Source organism: Gymnoscopelus braueri (genome assembly GCF_963280865.1).
Source record: "Gymnoscopelus braueri genome assembly, chromosome: 22".
Lineage (NCBI taxonomy): Eukaryota > Metazoa > Chordata > Actinopteri > Myctophiformes > Myctophidae > Gymnoscopelus > Gymnoscopelus braueri.
The window spans coordinates 10,377,380-10,400,103 of NC_137624.1; the positions used below are offsets into that span (position 1 = coordinate 10,377,380).

At 42.8% G+C, this 22,724-nt stretch overlaps 3 protein-coding genes across 4 annotated transcripts in view; 2 read left to right on the forward strand and 1 right to left on the reverse strand.

Moving 5' to 3' along the window:
• add1 (adducin 1 (alpha)) overlaps positions 1-22,724 on the forward strand; it is a 232,615-nt gene that overhangs the window by 94,134 nt on the left and 115,757 nt on the right. The window lies entirely within an intron of this gene.
• LOC308078756 (C-C chemokine receptor type 6-like) lies at positions 308-22,545 on the reverse strand. 2 transcript variants are annotated; one of them, XM_080420093.1, is made up of 3 exons: positions 22,466-22,545; positions 11,940-12,063; positions 308-3,455 (listed from the first exon to the last, which is right to left on the reverse strand). In XM_080420093.1, the coding sequence occupies exon 3, from the start codon at positions 3,434-3,436 to the stop codon at positions 2,381-2,383; it is 1,056 nt and encodes a 351-aa protein (XP_080276219.1). In that variant the 5' UTR covers positions 3,437-3,455; positions 11,940-12,063; positions 22,466-22,545; the 3' UTR covers positions 308-2,380. The 2 variants fall into 2 exon arrangements, with proteins under 2 accessions (XP_080276219.1, XP_080276218.1); XM_080420092.1 differs by lacking the exons at positions 11,940-12,063; positions 22,466-22,545 and adding an exon at positions 5,980-6,054.
• klf4 (Kruppel like factor 4) overlaps positions 1,092-22,724 on the forward strand; it is a 109,860-nt gene continuing 88,227 nt past the window's right edge. Inside the window, exons 1-2 of the mRNA XM_080420091.1 lie at positions 1,092-1,148; positions 11,725-11,842. The gene's annotated coding sequence lies outside the window, so the exon portion shown is untranslated. The remainder of the gene's footprint in view (positions 1,149-11,724; positions 11,843-22,724) is intronic.

A 22,724-nucleotide genomic window follows, 5' to 3' on the forward strand; every position in this document is an offset into this window, starting at 1 on the left:
CCTCGTCTGCCCACCACTGCCCTGTAAGATTTACACGACAGCATTACGTCGCTCGAAAACAATGTTGTGGGTTGTATCAGTGACGAATGGGCACTATAGGCTATATGCAGGGACTGTAGTCATGAATGGGGCTGTATGGTCCATCGAGGCATCGACCGTGCATATAGACATACTGGCAGAGATTCGGAATTATTGACATTGATAGACATGTTTTATTGACAGAATGCATAAATATGCAGAAACATATATTTGGACGTACGGTAGCTTATACCTGTCAAGAGATAATAATTAGATATACAAAGAAATGATTGACATATTTAATAATTTTATTATGTGTAAAAATAGCAGAAATATAAACAATTGCATAAACATTTATTTGGACATACAGTAGCCTATCTGTCAAGAAGAGCTAGAGAGCTTATTTCTATTTTCCTTTAGTGTGCGTGTGCGTGTGAGTGTGCGAGTGTGCATGTGCGTGTGTGTGTGTGTGTGTGTGTGTGTGTGTGTGTGTGTGTGTGCACTTAGTGCCACCTGTTGGGTCCATTTTTCAACTTATGACGATTATGCAAAAATAATTGTGATTATCTCAAATAATTGCCATTAGACAATGATGTAATAATTGTGACAGGTCTAGCTCATTAAAGTACCCACAGAATGTCTTACATTAATACTTTTCTGTTTAGTTGTTGGAGCCTATAGTTAGCCCCACTATGAGGTATTAAATTAATGTTCATATTCCATTTAACACAAGTCTATTTAAGGAATTCACTCCACCCCACATTTTTCAAATCAGCTCGGTGGCACTATACCAGCCTGCTTTACATACTGGCCTATACAGTATAACTATTAACCTAGGTTGTACAAATAAACAACATTTATTTTTCAAAGATTCAAAGATTGCTTTCCAAAGTTGGTGGTAGGGGCATGTTTTACAACAAATCATGAATTTGTTGTGATTCAAATTTGATAGACCCCAAATTGAGAGGCTCTTGTCTACACAATGCAGTTTTCTCACTTAGACCCATAGGGAGAACCACAAATATGACAAATGTCACTGATTTATTTTTCTTTCAGTCATGTGACAATGAACGGCCACACCGATGGAGAGAGGGAGAGAGACACCGTTTGACCTTACTGCATCAGACAGTGTAAGTATTATTATTGAGACATTCCTCCTGGTACTGCTGTGAAGAACAACATTATGCAACATTGTTGCATGCAATAATATAATTTCTGGCATCCAATGCTGCTATGACAAACAGTTGCATTTATTCCACCAGCTCTTTGTGCTCTGTTTGCCTACTCAAACAATGACACTACTATCATAGGACAACAGCTTTACACTCCAACATTACCACCTAACACCTATAACCACCATTAACACCTAATCTAAAAACACATTACTAACACACCCTTGCTGCACATCATTCCTGCAATGTCATATTCTGCCTCAAATCTTTAGTTTCCGAGGAAGACCCAGTATGGTTGGTTGCTTCCTGTCAACTACAGTATGTTGTCAACGTCTATTCCATACATTTCTATGATATTGTAGACCAAAATGATGAACAGCAACATGATCTGGGACTCAAACACAAACATGGGAGTAAACATGGCTGCTTTTAATTACTTTATGTACTGCTGGGTAGCTTAACCTATAATAATACATAATCATTTATCACTTTTATGTATGCTTTGTACTAATAATCTTAATCTGTGAGAAACCAGTAAATATAAAGAATTATGGTGGAGCAAAAATGTGCAATATTTGCATCTGAGATGTAGTAAAAGTAACAAACAATGGCAAGTGAAGGGTTGCAAGACAAGGATTTTTTTCACCATTAAGCCTTAGAAATGGAAATGTCTTTGGCATATGGAGAAATAAATAAAAACTCCTTGATCTTGTCACTCTTGAGTGCAACCCTTCACTTTCCAATGTTTATGTTTTAACCACATTAAGATTCTACAAATATCTTCTAAATAGTTTTCTGAAAAACATATGTTGCTATATCAGTGATGCTCAACCCTTCCCATGTTAAGGACCCCCAAAATGATATGTACTGTATTTGGCCGCCGACCCCATCTCAAAAGAGGCAAAGATTTGAGTTAAAAATGTTTGCTTAAAAAATATATACATTCAAAGATTTGCTAAAATGTTCTAAATGTTTCAAAAATAGCAGATCTACAAGCTCATAGTGCGGCACGAAGTGACACGCTATATTTATAGCTAAAATCTATAATTTAAATCTAAAATCTATAATGACATAGAAGGCTTTCCCGGTGGAGTAAAAGTACAAGTACAGAAATAGAAATACTCAAAAGTAAGGAACACAAAATTGTACTTAAGTACAGTACTTGAGTAAATGTACTTAGTTACTTTCCACTATACTGCCTCAAACACAAAGGTCCCCCTGGATCTCACCCTGAACAAGGCATATAGTATGGGGTTCAGGCAGCAGTGGAGGTACGCCAAAGTCCTCGTCACAGTGTTGGCTGCTTGCACAGCATGCGCAAACCCACAGGTCTGCAATGAGAACGTGGTGAGGGTGTCAACCAACAGGGAGATGTTGTACGGAAAGTGACAGGCGACGAACATCGCCACCACTGCCAGCAATACCCAAAACTCCTTGTGTCGTTGGAAACTCTTGGTTCTCAGGAGGGTGACGGTGACAGTGGAGTAACAAAACACCATGATCAGCAGAGGAAGGAAGATCCCCACCGCCATCTGGGTGCTGGGGACTAGAACCCGCATCTGCCGAGCCGTGGCGTTGTTCTCGAAGCGAAACTCGCACACGTACCCCGCGTCGGGGTGCAAGGATGCTGATGTGTCGGTTCTGTTAATCACTGCGACGGTCGTTGCGTCATAGTCTTCATATTCCTCGTCGTAGTCCATGGGCAGGTCCGAGGGCTGGTATGTGTCGTGGAAGTAGAAGGTGGGGGAGGCAAGAGCCAGGGCCAGCAGCCAGACCACGCAGCAGCTGACCCATTTGTAGAATGGAGAGCTCCGCCGCGCCTGAACAAAGGTGATGTAGTGGTGGGTGCTGATGCAGGCCAGTAGCAGCATCCCGCTGTACAGGTTGATGCTGTATGCGCCTCGGAGCAGCTTACAGGCCAGCGGGCCCATGGTCCAGTCCGATGCCTCGTTGTAGATGATGGCAGGCAGTGCTGCCGCGAACAGCAGGTCAGCCACGGCCACGTTCAGCAGGTACACGTCAATTATGGACTTGGAGCGCTTGTAGGAGGCGTAGGTGAGGATGACCAGGCAGTTGCCGATCAAGCCCAGGATGCAGATGGCGGAGTGGATGTAGTGTCCCACCACCAGCTCCACCCCGTAGCTGCTCATGAAGCAGGGCTCAGAAATGTCATAGTCATCGTCATCATAGCCCTCTACACTGCTGTTGGAGCGGTCATCAGCACTGGCCGCTGAGAGGCTGAACATGATTCCCCTTGTACTGTAGCTGTGAGGAGAATGCAGAGGAATGGGATTTAATACAGTAAATCCAGAGGTAAAAAGGTATATTTACAGGAAACGGTTGATTAGTGTTCATAATGCAAATATGAGTGAGTGCCTGTGATGTCATGAGATTGGTGGGCAGGAGAACTCATGATGTTAAATGAGATTCACCTGGGAACTGTTAGGTTAGTTTCAGGTTGGAAAGAATTGTGTGAGACACGAAAGCTGTGTGACAGACAGGTTCAGGCATGGGAACTCAGTGAGGCACTACACCGGAGAGCGGCTTGCGAGCGAGGGAATACTTTATGAGGATATACTCCCTGCATGGACAACTGTAAGGATCCATGTTGCCCCTAACCACAGCAGATTAGTGTTAGTTTAGTATATTCTGAATCACATCTGCACACTCAAACCATGAGCAAACAAAGACCGGTGCTGGTCAAAGGAGGGGACAGCCGACAACAGAGCGCCACGGCAACAGAACACTGTCCTGAAGCAGAGAGACCAGTAAAGCCATCAGAAGCTGGTATGGTGCTCACCAAAGCTTTATATCTGTGTTTGGAAATGCCATGTGGTCAGTTAAGTTATTTCTGATATAACAGACGACTGTTCTGCCTGTTTACGTTGCTTTAATCTCTCAAGACAGATTCAAATTCAAAGGAAAAAAACAGCAGAGGGCGCTGTTTTTTGCTTCTTTTTTTTTTGTCTCCGCCGTCCGTGTGTCCGTCCGTCCGTCCGTCCGTGTGTCTGTCCGTCCTGTCCGTCCGTTACCAGCTAATCTCTGGCACCGTTGGCCCGGCCGCTGCGAAACTGTGCACGCACACTCCCTGGATGCCAATTCAGAACCTCTGGCCCAAATCTTTCAAATTGGCCTGTTATAGCGCCACCAGGAGGCCGATATGTGCAAAACACATTTATTGATACTACTCCTACAGATTTTGTCCAAACATCACACAAATCGGTACACAGTATCTCTATAGTCATGTGATCAACACGGATTTATCCGATCCCATATTCCATCCTGATTGCCTAAGATTGGCTTCCAAAGTTTGCAGGATTGATCCGTTTGCCTCAAATCATGAACGCAGCTTGCGATTTCCGTGAAATTTCACACGCACATTTCTATTAGGCCGAGGAAGAAATGCCACCCTTTTCACATTGGCCTGTTATAGCGCCACCAGTAGGTCCAATTTAGCAAAGCACATTTTTGGAACAAAATGCCTCAAATCATGAATGCAGTGTCCGATTGCAGTGAAAAGCCCTTGAACAAATGGCACCCTTTTCACATTGGCCTATTATAGCGCCACCAGGAGGCCACAATAACGTACCTGACCTGGCGGAGACCTGTGCTCCGAGGAGCACCTTTTCTAGTTTTATTATGGGTTCCCAGATTGACGTTGGTTGCCGTTCTGCCATTCAAATGTTTTTTCCTTTCTTTTTTGGGGGATGTTTAAAAAGGGCTGAATAGTTGTAATGTCTACTCAAACAAGCTCCAAAAACAAATAGTGTAGGTGTAATTAGAAAATGTATTACAGATAGACAATCTCAAGAAGAATGGAGTCATGCCAATGTTCCCTCAGTTTAGGGTTAGGCTTCGGGTTAGAGGTTAGGGTTAAGGTATTTTCAGATGGGGGTCCGTGGCCAAATACATAATAATTTGTGGGTCCTTGATATGACAACGTTTGAGAACCACTGATTTATGTGACAGGTTTCTTCAAACAGGAATCGGATCAGTAGGTTTTGACATTATAATGAAAAACTAAACAAAGAGGCATTCATGAGGACAGCTAATTCTTATCTTCATGTGTTTAACAGTTGTAGTTACTATGACAACCGCTGACGCATTTGGAAGACAGTCGGCAGTTAAGGGTCACAGGTAGAGCTTAAGATACCCACCAGGTTTGGCTGGGGTCGGTCTTTATTACTCACATATTTCATGGGCTCATGTCTGTACAATTGTACATGTTTACAATTAATATTAGGAGCCTTTTATATCACGAATCACAGCATTCTCATTACACACCAAGCTTACAAGGTGACTTTTGTTTAAAACCAAAAATGAAACTTACCTGGAGTTTATAGAGTAGCCAACAAAGCGAGACAAGGGAAATCACCTGGAACTCTAACTCCTTTTGTAATTATATTTTCTATTTGGCAATAGTAAATAAAAATGGGGACTCAAACAATCCAACTGCAATCAATGTTGTACTCAATATAATGGGTTATGAATTGACTGTGTAGACTAGAGTCTAAATGAAATAGATCTGGTCTTCTAATTCAGTGGTCCTCGAACATTTTCATGTCAAGGACCCCCAAAACTGATATGTATTTGGCCATGGACCCCCATTTGAAAAATATTTTGTCCCAGGGACCCCCATAAGGGAATATGGTAGTCATTTGTCGAAGCTGAGAGATGCGTTCTAAGAGAGAGAACTAAATATTTCCTTCAAAGATAAAGCCATACTTTTTTACACAAAGATCATGACAATGAAATGAAATTATGGAATAATTCAGAGGTCAGGTCTTACCCGCAGAAAGTCAATCCAACACGTCTTAAATTCTCTCTCTCTTCAACCTTCACTTCTTCCAGGTAAAGACTTGAATGAAAATGAAAGAAGGAAGGAAAGACGTTGTTTGTGTGTGTGTGTGGGTGTGTGGGTGTGTGGGTGGGTGGGTGGGTGGGAGTGTAGGTGTGTGGGTGTTCTTTTATTTCAAAGAGAAGATTGTGTGCACATCCCACGCCTGCATTTAGGCCTTGCATTTTTCCTTGTTCTTTTATTTGACACCCATGAAAAGAGCGAAGTTGGCTTTGTTCTGTATTCAAACACTTTCTAAACAAAACAATACACAACAACACAACACACCACGGTCACGAAGCCCCCGCGGTGCATCCGGCTTTGTCAGGCGTCTATACGGACATAATTGGCTTGTGTTCGGGGGAGGGAAGCCGGGCGGGGAGGGACCCGTACCCCTACGGGCTGGGGCGGGCGACACCTGTCAGCAGGGAGTGTTGGGCGAGAGGAGTAGGACGAAGGTTCTACGTCCTCCCGGTGGGGGCTCCTCACTGGCAGGTGAGTCAGAGGGAAACTACAAGGGCAGTGACAACACACAAATGTGTGTGGGGAGGAATCAATTGACATAAATAAACAAATTGAGGAGAAAAGGGGGTAGAAAGCACAAACTGCTGATTGTGCTGCTTCAGTGATTCTCAACCTTTTCTGGATCAGGGCCCACTTGAAAACAAACACACAAAAAAAGCGTTCACTGAGCCCACCCATCTCACCACTTAACATGGCAGCCGAGCATGTTTATTTTAATGATCAATCAATTGATTGCGTTCCGGCTTGGATCAATGGATCTAACGTGGTATATGTTACTTTAAGGTCATAACAGTATATAGCATATCACCTTGAAAACTCACTTTTCAAGGTTTTAAAGAAAAAAATACCTTGACATTTCTCTTTTTACATAATATTCTTTTAAATATGAATGTTAGAATGTCATTAAAATCTTAGTGTTTTGCCATTTGGGGGGGGGGGGGGGGCACTTGCTGTATCCTCCCGGCCCACAGGTTGAGTCCATAGAGTTAAAAAAAAATCACACCCAGTGTGAAGTGGGCGGTGTGGTCATCACAGTGGTCATCACAGTGATGGAAGCTCACTTAAAAAAAATGTAGTTTTTTTGAAGTGCATAGTCCTATTTATAGGTTGTTGATTTCATCATGTGTCTCGCTAGCCAATCACAGTGCTGAATAGAGTCAGCCAATAGAGTCAGCCAATCACAGTACAGCTAGGGGTGTACTAATGCTAGGGGTGTACTAATTATGAGCCAATCACAGTACAGCGAAGGGTGTACTAATGAGGTGTCCCAACCCCACTTATAGGGGCGGCTACACCGCCCAATAAGGTTGAGACTCACTGCACAGCTCCATCATGTTTGTCAGTGAGATACTAGAGAGCAGAGTCATTATAGTGCAGCATCATTTATCTGGGTCCAACGGGCAGTGTTGCCAAGTCTGCTTATTATAAGCCACTTTGGTCTTGAAAGTCGTTTCTTGGCCTTGTTTTAAACGTGGAGTTACTTATTTGGGCTTGCCTCTTTAATCTTATATACATCCTGCGAGCCCCGGCAGGTGATGATCACCTGCCGCTGCCGGGGCTCACCTGGAAAATCCTTCTATCGGACCCTCCCTAGCTGGCACAAACTCTTTTCTCATAGGGGTCTGCGGTCAGATTATAATAAGTATCAATTTGGGGGTCCTTGACATGCAAATGTTTGCGAACCACGTACTGAATTGTTTAATGACTGAATTAGACCAGATGGATTTCATGTTTACTCTACTTGTAAAAATGTAAATGCAAACACATTTAATTGAGTTCAACACTGGCTGCAGTTGGATTGCTTGAGACCCATTGGAGTGAGCATTTAACCAGTTATGCCTATAACCGTATATACTTTGACGAATTGCGAAAATAGCTGATTACGCGGAATAATAGCGAAAATGCTGACAACGCGTTGTGGTTGTATCACAATGCGCTGTCAGCATGTAGCTGAACATTTTTTTTAATAGTTTGGTTTCAGTCTGTTAATCGTCGCTGTCATGGCAGAAACCTTGTATCTCTAAATTTCAACTTTTTATGTTTTTTCATCATTTAATGCCCTACTTCCTCATACAAGAGTTTCAAGCAAAAGTAGTGAAAATAGCCGATCTACAAGCTCACAATTCATCGCATCTATCTGCTAATTTAGGTATATCTTAAAAATGTCATTCTATTTCCTTAAAAGTAACGTTTTTTTTAGGATATACAAGGTTTCCACCCAACAGCAACGGTATGTATCATTTTGATATGCCGTCTGCTTTGACATTCACTTGGGCAATACATTTAAGATGCAGACTCAGAGCTTCTGTGAACCATGCTCCTATTCCCCACTTCTTTCTTTCTTTCTTACACACACACACACACACACACACACACACACACACACACACACACACACACACACACACACACACACACACACACACACACACACACACACACACACTGTATAATAAAATACAATAACTACCAATTATGTTTATTTTTAAGGGTATTGTCTCATTCCACACAGCCTTCTCCACATGACTCATTTTCAGATATTGTTTTCAGACTAGCCACAAGTGGGCCTTCTGAGCATGATGAGCATAATAATCATGATTTGGTATTACCAGAAGTTTATATAGGCCTGAATATGTATGATATGGTATAGCTCTTTGCTTGGTCAACCCATAACAAAACAAAGATAAGAATAAATACTGCTGATAATATATGTCAACAGTTTTCCTTTAAGTCATAATTATTCCCTTCCAGTGAAATGGACCACACACAGACTTTATCTAAACAGAGATAATAAGCACAACATAATTCACAACATCTTCACAGAATGAAAATTGTTGATTGTGTCACAGCTTAATTCAACGTTTTCAGCCCAAGGACCCCCTAGCTGAGAGAGAGATAAAGCAGGGACCCCCAATATATATTGTATAGAATATATTATTTTCATAGATTTCATAGATAGCTTCATAGATTTGTTTGACAGCACTGTCATCAGTGTTGGATTCATTTTAATGTGTTTTCAGACTTTTAACCACATAAACCGTCCATACTAAGTAAACTTGACCCACTCTGTACTTGGTCTGCTCTTTCTTTCCTCCTACACCAAACCTCTTTAGCCGAAAATAGCAGATCTACAAGCGCACAACGCCTCGCAGCGCGAGGTGTTGTGCGCTTGTAGATCTGCTATTTTTGGCTAAAGTTCTCCTCAGAATAGGGATGCTTGGTTGAAGTGGTTAATGTAAAAAATCACAAAGATTTGGCGGCCCCCCTGTAGTAACTCTGAGGACCCCCTAGGGGTCCCGGACCCCCTGTTGAAGACCCCTGGCTTAATTAATTATAATGAATATGAAAGCTGCCTAAACAGATGTCTTATGTAGCCACTAGAGGGCGTCCCAAGACCCCAAAATGTCTTAACATCCAACTTGTCTGAAGAAAGACATTTCTCTACAGATACATCTGACCTGGCTGTCCCTCCACAAAATGTGTGCTTTGCGAGTATTGTCAACCAGTTCATACTTACTTTTCAGGCACTGAACTCAGTTGTAAGAGTTTAAAGTTAGAGCAAAACAAAACACAAGCAACTGGTGGTAAGCTGTGCTTGCAAGGCTCAGTGCTGCAGTGCCCTTTGATCATCAAAGTTTGATGAAACATGTTTACAGTGAAAATGAACCTGACATGATACATTTTTACACTGTCAGAGTTAACACTCTTGCTGTGTACACCAAAAGTAAATAAAGATAAGGGTTTTCAGATTATGCTGGGAGATCGCTTGGCATACATCTGTATCTTTATTCTGGGTGGGAAAACTTGCGGAATGAGCTTCCAGATATTAGCAATTAAGACACCTACTCTTTATATGTTAAATAGTGAATTCCAAAAATCTTACAATATTGCCCATCCCAGATAATTCTGACAATGTATTAATCAACAAATTACCAACTGTAAAAAGCCAATTGAAAGGAAGGAGTACATTGAAACAGAGGAAATTCAAGGAGCAGGTCTGGAAATAGAGATGAATATTGCTGGGGCAGATTCAGCTCGGTAAGGCCATCATCATTCATCCTCTAGCTACAAGAACAAAACCCTTGCAGAAACGCCTTTCCCCACTGCTTGTTGCTGCTAACCTCAACTTGTTCTGCTGTGACTCTGAAGCACATTGTCTTACACACACTACAAAACACCCTGTAATAGACAGCACACGTTCATCCCTCCCTGCTTGTCTCAGTAAGAGATGGGGAGCATAAATAGAACAGGTCTATTCTATTCTAGTTTTATTCACAGAAACATTGTCTCAGAGAACATAGAGTGCCACAAGGGAGAACGGGATGTGATTGGATGGCATTTATAAGGCCATAGAACACAAACTGCCTTTTTATTTATGTTCTTCACTGCACTGACTCGCAAACCCATTTAGTGTTTCTAACCTGTACCTTCCGTCCATGGACAATTTCTGTATGTATGCCTTGAACCCGCGCTGTCTTTGGTGAAAACGTTTTTAATTTGTGCATTCTCATATTGGTGTGAGCTAAAAGTAAAGAGTCATCTTAAACTAGATGATTTATACTGTATAAGTACATCATCGTTTACTGTAAGCATTACAAAAACTGGATTTAGGACTTCTGAATGCATGTAAAACTGCTGCTAAATCATTTTTTGTACTGTTTTTAGTTTTGATGTTGCTGTTTTCTGTAAAAAAAAAGAGAAAAGAGAAAAGAACATTATGTAGCTGCTTTGGGCAGGAAGATTAAATACAAATATATATAAATATATATATTTAAAAATGGGATATGATTAGATCTGTTGCAGGGCTCATTTCTTGAAACAGATTTGAACCACTTTCAACCTGGTGTCCATATTTTAGGTATGTCATTATAGACCACCGAAGTCTGACGTCATTTACACATCCTTTGTTTGTCTACCTGGTTCGCAGTTTTCCACCCCCGTTCTGAATCCCATAGACGTATTTAATATCGCGTCAAATAAGAACTGTGTTCCAAAAATAAACAAATGACCCCGGCGGTTTGACTCTTATGGATATGAAGCATCAACTGACGGTGAGAAAACGCTAATGTTACTTCCGCCGAATTAGTTACATTTTCGCCAGAAACAGACTGTATCAAATATAAGTGACTGACTATCATAAACGATACAGAACCTCCTCCCTGACAATAGCGCCGGGACAGTTTGTTTATTTTTGGACCACAATTCTTATATGAGACGATTCTAAGATGACCCAATGTTATTCTCCATAGAGAAATTACTTCCGCAAACCTGGGGATGAACGAATGACGTCAGGACTTCGGTGGTCTATAGGCATAAAATTACAACTTTTTTTCAAAATTGTCAAATTTTTTTAAAGGATTTTCAACATTCTTCCAACACTGTTCAAAAATATTTCAAAAATATAGCACGTCTACGAGCATACAATGCGTCCGGCTATTATTTTAAGCTACTTTTGACACAACTATAAAATGGGGCTTAATGAACCCTAGCGTCCCTGTTCTGGGATTGTAACTGGCAACCATTCGGCAAAAATATCAGATCCTAATGGTTAAAGCCGTTTTCTTTGCTCTCTTTGAGCTGTTCTTTGTTTCTTTTATGAATGTGCTCGTGTTAATGAATGTTGTCTACTGTTGACCTGAGATTAATCACTCCTGTTGAATACATTCTTTCCAGGCACCTGTGTGACTGAGGGATCAAACATTCTCTGTCTTCTTCAAATCATCTACGACTACCACTGTTCCTGGACAACTGACCAATTGCACTGGCCATAATGAAGACATTTCAGCATGAGGTAATGTCCTATTCCTAATTCCTTGATTTTTTTTCTCTGTCAAATTAGGAAGTGAATGATTGCAATCAACTCAAGTCCAACACTCTGTGACACTTACTGCTGCTGACACTACACTCCTCTTCTCCAAGACATAATACTGATGTGACCCCATGCAGCAGCTTCTTCTTGACATCTGACGCTCATATGGTTCAGCCTGATAGAGGATCAGATCCGTCTGAAAGCTGAGAGGGAAGGCAGACAAAAAGGCACCAAAAATTAGTTACTGGCTATTTGAAAATAGCCGATCGACAAGCTCACAACGCGTCGCGATGCGGCGCGAGCTTGTAGATCTGCTATTTTCAAACATTTTAGTACTTTTACTTTTGGTACTTTTAAGTATATTTTGATACCAGAAAGTAGAGGACTTCTAGGAGAAGGTATAGTATAATAACAAACCATACCTGTCATCATGAGTTGCACATAAACAATTGTATGCTTAATTATTTTAGTGAGGGAGTGATCTACAAGCTCACAGTTGTGTTGCATCGCCACGGTTTGTGAGATTCTAGATCGGCCATTTTAGCTGTTTTTGAAATAGGGCTTTAAGTGTTCACTTTTTTGCCACCGTGTAGTTTTACTTCGGAGATGACGTCTCTAATCAAAACCACCTAAGACCTGACCTGGCTTATAGTTTTCTAAAAGTCAGCCGTCAGCTTCCTTTGTTGAGCTCACTGTGTCACAGCAGAGGAGACACATCACAGGAAACAGCTTAGATAGACTAATTTAGCACCTGAGCATTTGTCCCCCCCAGCATTTAGGATGCTGGGGGGCACTAATTCATTGCCACATCCACAGCTATAGTGGATTAGGCTTTCAGTCCATGAGTGAAATCTATCAAGTAAAATTCTGTAGCTAGGGAAATACCCATTTGGTTTCTCAGCCACTGCAAAGGTTGTATCAAGATATTATATTCCATCCCTCTAATTTCTGGTACCATTCTGTTTGAGCTGTTGTGACGGCCATTTCAACCCAGAAGAATCATCTGTATCATTAGCCCATTATGGGGGTAATAGTCTGGTTAGATGTGATATTCTGAGGACTGGAAGGTTCCTGGTTCAATACCTGGCTCCTTCTAGCATTGCGAAAATATCTGTGAGCAAGACACTGAACCCCTAACTGCTCCAGATGAACATGTTGGTGCCTTGCACAGTTGCCTCCGTCGTCTGTGAGTGAAAGGGTGAACGTAACACACAATGTGAAGTGCTTAGGATGGCATGGAGACGAGTGGCAAGGTGGAACAGTGGTTAGCACTGTTACCTCACTACTAAGAAGGTACCAGGTTCGAACCTCGGCGGGCATGGCCTTTCTGTGTGGAGTTTGCTTGTTCTTCCCGTGTTTGCGTTGGGTTTCCTCCAGGTTCTCCGGTTTCCTCCCACACCAAAAGACATGCATGCGACTGTAGGTACACACTCCTGCCAGGCTGCCTGTGCCCTTGACCAAGGTACTTGGCAATACAACTGCAGTAGGTCCCCGAGCGCTGCACAGTGGCTGCTCAAGTAGATAATGCAGTGAACACATTTCCCCAAGGCTATAGTGAAGAGCGTGAAAATTGTTTTGTTTGACCCACAAAGTCTAGGTTTAAGTAAGTTTGTCAAAGTAGCACAGGTTAAGTTATTGTGTAGAACGATGGGGAGGGTGGGGGTGTAATGCGAGATACTCACGTGAAACAGTAGACTTGGAAAGTTATGGTTCTCTCCCGTGACAGAAAGGAAATTGTGACTCATAAATGGTATAAAGATTTGCAAGAGCCTTAAAAAGCCCACTGAGATAAAGGTCAGTGGGTGTGATGCTGTAGATGATATCATGAAAACAGCTTTGAACCCAATGCACGCACATGAACTTGAACACATGTGAGAGTGAACAGGATTGATAGAGATGTACTAGCATGTTCTATTGACAGGAAAGATGTTCATCCATCTGATAAGATTTATGGGGGAGCGGGTAGCAGAAGGTATAGCCAGACCGGTTTTGGGGCCATTGCAGATCCCGATTTTGGAGAGCCCTAGCCAACCGATTACCAATGTTTTGACCAATATGTTGTCAAAAACGTCTAAATCAGTTCTAATCAATTTGAAAAACTTTGATTTAATGAAGGTTTTACATAAAAAAATAGCCGATCTACAAGCTCACAACGTTTTTTTTTGCATCGGGATGCATCGGCTGCATAATTGCAGATACCGACGTCATACGTCATAAAAATGTCAAATAATGGCCAATATATCGGCCAAACCGATATGTCGGTCTGGCTCTGGCAGAACAACTGTATCTTCATACATCTGATAAGAGCAGGGAGCAGAAATATCTTCATCCATCTGATAAGATGTCTGGAGGAGCAGGTAGCAACATGTCTTTGTGTCAACGTTGTTGTTCAAAGAAACAGTTATGGTTACAACTGACAAGCTAGCGTGACTCATCTCACTACACCTGGAAAAAAAAAACGGGGATTCTCATATGCAAATTGAAGGGATGCCTTCACTCAGAGAATGTGGAATTGAATTCCCACAATTGTGTGGATTGTATCCTTGCTGCTGGACAATTCCTTCTACGAAACAAGTTGCTGAATATGCATGCATTAATGTATAGTGATATTGTATACAAACAACTTACAGACCCCCTGTGGGAGGGGTGTAAGTTACAGTAAATCACAGTTCTCTGAAAAGCAGTTTGAAAAGACACATCTCCCTGAGCAGTAATGCCAAATATTTTGGCACGTATATTGATACATGTATAGGATTTATGGATAAGTGCAAGTCTTCTTTAGCCAAAACTTTACTAATATGCGATTGTGTTTTTTTTTTGTTTAAGGCAGAAAGTCTTAAACGTCTGACTTGCATACAATATGAAACTGTCTTCCTAGTATGACTTTGGCCTCTTTTGATTGGCCAATGGTTAGAGTTGGCCTAATCTGAAAACCTTGTAGTGTCCTCCACATTTAGGCTGATTCAGTCACCCCTCAAATGTCAAAGTCACCAGAGCTTATACAATGTGATACAATACCACTGTATTAGTACACATGGGAAATTAAATAGCCTTGCATGGCCAGACTAATATCACTGCGAAGATATTAGTCTGGAACTTCGGTGCAGGAGATTCATTTCCAAGGGGCGCAGCAAAAAATGTCCCACTTTGAATAGTGGGCTCTGATTGGTCACCCACAACTCTCTCACACTCTGGGTACAAGATTGATAGGAACGGGACAGGGACTTTGACTTTGACCATGACCTCTTTATTGATAATAATCATATCGATGGCCAAAATGCAAAACCTCCTATGTGCAAATTTCATGATTTTCGGATTTCACTGTGGATGAGGACTATAGGCTATGCTGCACATGCTCAGTCTGTCTGCAAGATAGTCCCGCCCCTCATTTTGTCAGAAAAAGTCATTTGACTAAAACCTCCTATCTTGTTCAGTGCCAATTAGTGCTAAAATGTTGAAGCGCAAAACCTCTTATCTGCACCAGAACTAGTTGAGCAGCAGACAGAGCTGAAACTTGGGAATTCTATGTTATGTAGACCGTCTAAATGTCTTTCAGTTTGTAGTAATCAATTATTTTCAAAATAAAAAAGTGTCTTCCACCCTTACTAGTTAAGTATTTGTTAGTAACTGTCAAGTTAATTGCATTGCCTTGTTGATTGCTAATGATTAGTGTCAGGTGGTGAAACTTTTATCACACCAAGAGTGTGAGTTGATCAAAAATGGTATTACTTGTTACAGTACTGTAGAATGTCTTGATCTCAAAATGAGCATAAAAAAAGCATTATTTAACAACATAATGTTTGTTTGTAAGCCTAACTATTTCTAGGTAAAAACCTCCTATGTGCATCTATGTAGATAGGAGGTCATTTTTAGGTATAGATAGGAGGTTTTGGCATCGAACATTTTGAACTTGTGGTTAGAGGTTGTCATTGCTGCTTAGATGTGAACGTCCATGTCGTGATTTTTTAATAATTGCAGATCAAAATCACACGTGAACACCGTGGCAGCCAACAAACCTGTGAGAATATTGTGGTGTGTTGGTTGGAGGGTATAGGGTATGGGGGTGGGATGGGGTTTGGAGTTATGGGGTGTGGGAGGTGTGGGGTGGCGGTTGGGGGGTTATGGAGTGGGGGGTGCATGAGGGTTTGGGTGGGTGGAGTTTGGGGGTTGTGGTGTGCTGGTTGGGGGCATGGAGATCGGGGGTTCTGGGAGTGGGGGTAATGGGTTGGGTGGGATTTGGGGGTATGAGGGTATGGAGTGGGATGGGGTTTTGAGTTATGGGGGTTGAGAGGTGTGGGCTGGCAGTTGGGGGGTATGGGATTTGTGGGAGTGGGGGAGTATTGCAGGTGGTGGAGTTGGGGGTATAGGGTATGGGGGGGATTATGTTGAGGGGGGCATAGGCCAGTTAGGCCGGATCATATAGGATTGGGTCTTTGCGATGCGATGCAAGAGTGTGGTCTAGCCAACACCAACTCGGGACTCCTGAAGTGGGATGGGGGTTTGAGTTATGGAGGCGGAGATGTGTGGGCTGGCAGTTGGGGGGATGGGGTTTGTGGGAGTGGGGGAGTATTGCAGGTGGTGGAGTTGGGGGTATAGGGTATGGGGGGGGTATGGTCTAGCCAACACCAACTCAGGACTCCTGAATCGCTGCCCTCCACACTCTCCTATCTAGCATCAGGGTCTTGATCAGGGTCTTGAGCTCTACAGTGTTGTTAGCTAAGCTGTTACGCCGAAGTTCATCTACGTAGGGTGGTGCACTTATTGTCTTTCCTGGCTTTGCCCTGGGTTGGCTCCCATAGTGTCAGTTTGCTTGCCACTAGTTATGGGTGCCTGACGCAGTGCCCTGCCTCATCCTTCTCTCTCTGACTTTGTCTGTGACCCATGGTAAGTTACCGTAGAGGACCACATTTCTGATGTGGTCCGTCCATGTGCCTAGTGCCATTCGTAGCATTCTTGTGTAGACTCCATCCAAGGCCCTTTCCTGTTGTGCTGTGACGGTCCATGTCTCAGCCCCATACAGCAGTACTGACACTGTAGCTATACGAACACCGCCTCTTGAGGTCTTCTCCCATGTCTGATTTCCACACTCTCCTCATCCCATGCAAGGCATTCTAGTCAAGTACCCCCTGGACCTTCAGGTCCTATTCCATTGAAGCAGTCCAGGCCCAAGTTATTTGAAGTCCTGGACTGCCTCGAGTAGCTTGTCTCCATCATTTGAACCATCTTCTCAGGAACTCAGTAGGCCCAGAGAATGTTCATCAGTTTCCCCCGGTGGATGGTGCCAAAAGCCTTTTGGAAGTCATGAAGGTGATCACCACTGAAAGATTCCGCTCCCTTACTCCTTCCAGTATCCTCCTCAGCACCAGTATCTGCCCGCCTGCTGTTCGCTCCGGGCGGAAGCCGTTCTGCGAGTTTCTCAGTACAGGGTCTGAGATGGGTCTAAAACCTGCGACTTGTGAGCTCAGGCTAATGCCTTGGAGGTGTCTGTCTTGGTGAGGTCGCCTGACTTCGCTAGACGTGTGTGCTTGATAAAATCCAACACCACCTCGTCTATGGGCACATACATAACTCCATCCTCCCTGCAGCTCTTGCCTCACTTGATAGTAGCCTTGGCCCTCTGGTACTCATCCATGGTGAATGATCTGTCTTCCATGACCTTCCCATACCAGACGGGAACATCGGATCATCCTCTTCTTCGGTTGAAGGAGGATTTCCTAGGAGTGTTTTGAAGTTCTGGTACCATGTTTCAACTCGTTCCTCTGCGCTTTCTCCCCAGAAGTCTGAGAAGAGCTTCTGCCAGAAACGTCATTGATGAGCTTCCAGTTCTTGCCATGCTTCTGGTTAACATGCACCTCTTTAATGTCCCTGATCTTTTGGGTCAGCTCCTGTTGTTCCAGTTGCATACACGTGGTATAGCTCCTCCTTCTTCCGCTTATATTCCTCCCTCAGACCCTCTCCCTTTTGGTCAGCGACAAAGTCCCTGTGTGCTGCTCTCATCTCCTCCCTGGCTTTGGTGATTCTAGGGTCAAGGCATCCGTCTTTCCTCCTTGCTTATAGGCTCTTTAAGACATTCAATGATCTTACATACTATTCCACTGTCCACACTGGACACAAGGTTGGTGATCCAGTTGTATGAGTTAGGGGAGTTGGAGGGCATGAGGGTTTAGGTGGGTGGGGTTTGGGGCATGTGGTGTGCTGGAATGGGGGTTGTGGGAGTGGGGAGGTATTTCAGGTGGTGGAGTTGGGGGGTAGAGAGTATAGGGGGGATTATGTCAAGGGGTGCCTGGGCCAGTTGTTTTGTAGTCCACCTAATTGTATTCCTGTTGTCCTTTTTGTAAATTGTATTTGTAAGCACTTTTATTTTAGGTTCTTGCTGGGGACTGTTCTTAGCACATTTTTTGTGAGCATTGCCCTGCAAACTTGTTTTTTTTTGTTAAATAAAATAAAAAAGCATTCAATGCAACTCAGTGGTGTGTTCTACCGTGTTACGCTGTATACGCTGTATACAGTGCAGATTTTTTTTGGGAAAAGCGTATACAGTCTACCATTTAATCCATTGAAAACGCGCTAGCGTATACCCACGACCACGCGCATCTCGTGCAGGGAATGATTATCTCGTGCAGGGAATGAAAAACTAGACCACACCACTGATGCAACTGTTTGCAGCTGTAAATGTATGTATTTACAGCCAGTATTATTTGTCATTATTTAGTTATGCAATCACTTAACATTGAAGTGTAAAAGCTCCTATCTGCAGAATTATCCAGGAAAAGTGGGGAAAAACCTCCTATCTGCATTTGCTATATGAAATAAGTGTAATTAACATATAATAATGTAATATAGTCCAGACATCCAGAAACGGTGTATTATGTGATGGGTTTCATAAAAAAATAGCATTGTGCAAAAAAAATACAACATTTTGTAGTTTTCTTTTTCATTTTCCCAACAATGAACATTTTTCAGATAGGAGGTTTTGCGTTTTGGCCATCGATATGTAATATACGAACATTGTCACACAATTATCAAAAGGATAAAACGCAAGCAAGTCAGCGGCTTATTGTCTCCGCCAGGCCGAAAGGCATGGCGAGAGAGTATGTTTTGCCCCCTGTCCGTCCGTCCGTGTGTCCGTCCGTGTGTCCGTCCGTGTGTCCGTCCGTCCGTGTGTCATATTCCATCCTGATTGGCTAACATTGACATCTAAAGTTTGCAGGAGTGGCCCGTTTTGAACAAAATGCCACAAATCATGCATGCAGCGTCCGATTGTGGTGACACTTTGCACGCACATTCGTACTACATTGAAGAACAAATGCCACCCTTTTAATATTGCCCTATTATAGCGCCACCAGGAGGCCAATTTTGCAACACTTTTCTTTTTTATATTACTCCTACAAATTCAAACATCATGCAAATTGGTACACATATAGTCAAGTGATCAAGATGGTTCCGTCCAATTTTTCATATTCCATCCTGATTGGCTAATTCCGAACATTGCTGCCCCACAATAACCTACCTGACCTGGCGGAGACCTGTGCTCCGAGGAGCACTTTTTCTAGTTTCCATTGCGTTTCATTGCGGAGCCCTGAAAGGTGCTGCAGAGATGGCCTATTTGAGGTCATCCCTACAGTATGTTCCCAGGGTCATATGTTCCCAGGGTCATATGTTCCCAGGGTTCAATTAGGGTTGGGGTTAGGTTTAACATAGGGCTGAGCATTGAAAGGCTCCCACGGGTCATTGTGACTCCCCTTATTGGTAGGGCCCACTTTAAATTCAGGCAAAAAAAACGAAATATGTAATTACGCACACATTTCTGGATTTGTTCAAATAAGACAGATAATAAAAGAAAGTATGAAGAGACAAGTGACAGAGAGATGTAGCAGGGCTGTGGTCCACATAGGCCAGCAGGCGTGTAGTGATCTGCACAGGGGAATACACAACAGCTCATTTCTGAAATGTTTTCTTACCACATACAAAACGCAAAGCAGATCGCCTGTGAACATTCCATTGACTTAACTGTGAAGGTTGTACTGCAGGAATAAATCTATGTTCCCTGCACATTCTGACAAACTGAATTGGCGTTCCCCTACTACGCTGCCAAGCACTCGGTGCGGCCCAGTCCCAACTCTTTACATGAAAACATCAGAAGTGCATTAAGCGTCATGGTAACCTGTTGCAGGTCATTCGTCTTTGTGGGTGATTACCATGCTATGAAGCTGACAACACAATAAGACATGCCAAATACAATTTAAGCCAATTGAACTCTTTTGGAGACCAGCACGAGTTAATAGGGGAGGATGTCGCACGCACGCACGCACGCACGCACGCACGCACGCACGCACGCACGCACGCACGCACGCACGCACGCACGCACGCACGCACGCACGCACGCACGCACGCACGCACGCACGCACGCACGCACGCACGCACGCACGCACGCACGCTTGAGAGACTGCAAGCGCACGCTTGAATGGAAGAAATACTCAATTTCTTTACGTAAGTAAAGGTATCAATACCACAATGTAGAAATACTTCTGTTACAAGTAAAAGTCCAGTATTCAAAATTTACTTTAAGTACACTGTGACGCCAATACTTTTTAATTTGAAGTACCAAAAGTTAAAGTACTCATTATGCAAAATGTCCCATTTCACATTGCTTTGTAATAATAATCTAAATCTACAAAGCAACGAGTAACTAAAGTTGTCAAATAACTGTAGTGGAGTAGAAGTAAAAGTACAGTACCTCAAAACTGCTGAACCAGATCAGTCATGGTTTGGATAGATGTCCTATGTCCAATAAAATATTTCAGCATGTAAACTAGATGGACGAAACTCTGGGAAAAGAAGGAAATGATTTAGATTTTGGCTTTTGCTTCGATGAATGTGATGATGTGATGAATATTATCTTTGGGTATTCATTGATGAGATGAAGAATTGAGATTATTAGGCCTATACATAATAATACATAATACATGATACTGTATAGCGTATATCATCGCTGTCAGGCAAAAATCTCCACATTTCTCCATCTTTGTATGTTTTGTTGTAAATAAATGCCCTACTTCATCATAATTTCATACAGATTTAATGCCCTAAATTCATCATACAAGAGTGTCGCACAAAAGTAGTGAAAATAGCAGATCTACAAGCTCACAACGCCTTGCGAGGCGTTGTGAGCTTGTAGATCAGCTATTTTCACTATTTTAAACACTTTTAAATGTAGACTTACGGGGTTTCCACCCAACAGCATCTATATTATGCTATGATGTGTCTTAAGCAAAAATTCCTTTTCATCTGTTTTTTTTCGCCACAAAGCAAAACTCTGACCTCTGAACCCTTTCAGAGTTTGTTGTTGCTGTGCATGAATGCAGATGGAAGCATGAGGACTATGAACGTGCATAACTCTGTCTTCTTGGCTCCGGATCTTATTGTTACATTGACACTGAAACACGCAGCGCTTCAGCCTGCTTACACCCAGTTTCAATGATATCACGGCCCAGGCTTGTGTGTGTGTGTGTGTGTGTGTGTGTGTCTGTGTGTGTGTGTGTGTGTGTGTGTGTGTGTGTGTGTGTGTGTGTGTGGTATTGGGGTTGGAAGGGATCCAGGAGTGCAGATGGCGCTGGTTTGTGTTTGCGCTGAACGGCTGCGAGCCTCACGCCTCCCAAGTGACCATGACATAACGTGTGCACGTGCACGGACACACACACACACACACACACACACGCAGCACGATGCAGGCTGACTTTTCCAAGGGTCAGGTCTGAAAACTCCCCACAGTCCACAGAGATTTGAAGGGTTGTGGTTTCACTAAGTAGCTATGTGCTGCTTTGACGCTTGCAGTCTGCTCCAGAAACCTCCCCTTTGCTCCTTATTGACACACACACACACATGCACACGCACACGCACACGCACACACACGCACACGGTTTGGGTTTAAGTGCATTGAGTTAACGTTTCAGTCTATCATGTAGAAACATGCTTTTAAGTCGCATGAATCAATTAACAGTTTAAAAATCCTGACAAGATCCACTGTGCAATTACCATTTCAGATATTGCTTTAATCTTTTATCTATCAGAGTTATGTGCTCACATGCCCTCCAGCCAAAAAGAAAGTGTTCACAACGTGGTGATAACTTCCTTCAGGAGTTCCCACACAACGTTAACTTTTCCTTTCTCCAGAGTAATTGTCAGTTCACCTGTACGTCTGTGTATCAGACAAGCTACAACAGCATGACTATTACATTAACCCACCCTGACCTGAGGCCGGTGCTACAAATGATCTTCTAAATCCCAACAGTTTTCTGAAAAACCTATGTTGCTATATATCAGTGGTTCGATATGAGTTTGTATATCTGCTTTTTTTGATTTTTTTTTGAAAATATGTATATATTTTTTAACACAAATCTTCTCTTCTGGGGGCCCCTCGCACAAAGCATTTTCAGAAGGCTGTCCGCAGCCAAATATATATAAATTTTGGACCCCCAAATAAATATATATTTGGCTGCGGACAGCCTTCTGAAATAGCTTTTTTTTTTTGCACAAAAACTTTGAGAACCACTAGTGTATAGGGTTTAAATGGTTAAAGAGAGGCTGCAGTGCACATGCTCTCACCTGTGCAGGGTCCCCAGTCTGCAATCACTACTATAGCAACAACAGCAACAGCAGGCCAGGCAAGCCCTGGGAGAGTCTTCTTCCTGGGAGATCCTCTGTTGATGTTGTCAGGAGCGTTGCCCGGGGCGACCAGAGGCCTAGCAAGGAGGGAAGCCCCTTATCTGCTGACGTTGACGTTCAAACCGTTGTCACGGTGCAAAGGCTGGTTTCGTAGAGGTAGAGAGGTGAAAAAAAAGGAAAACACAAACACACACCTTAA

Coding starts and splice junctions, on each gene's coding strand:
- LOC308078756 (XM_080420093.1), bottom strand. CDS start 3,436: ATGTTCAGCCTCTCAGCGGCCAGTGCTGATGACCGCTCCAACAGCAGT.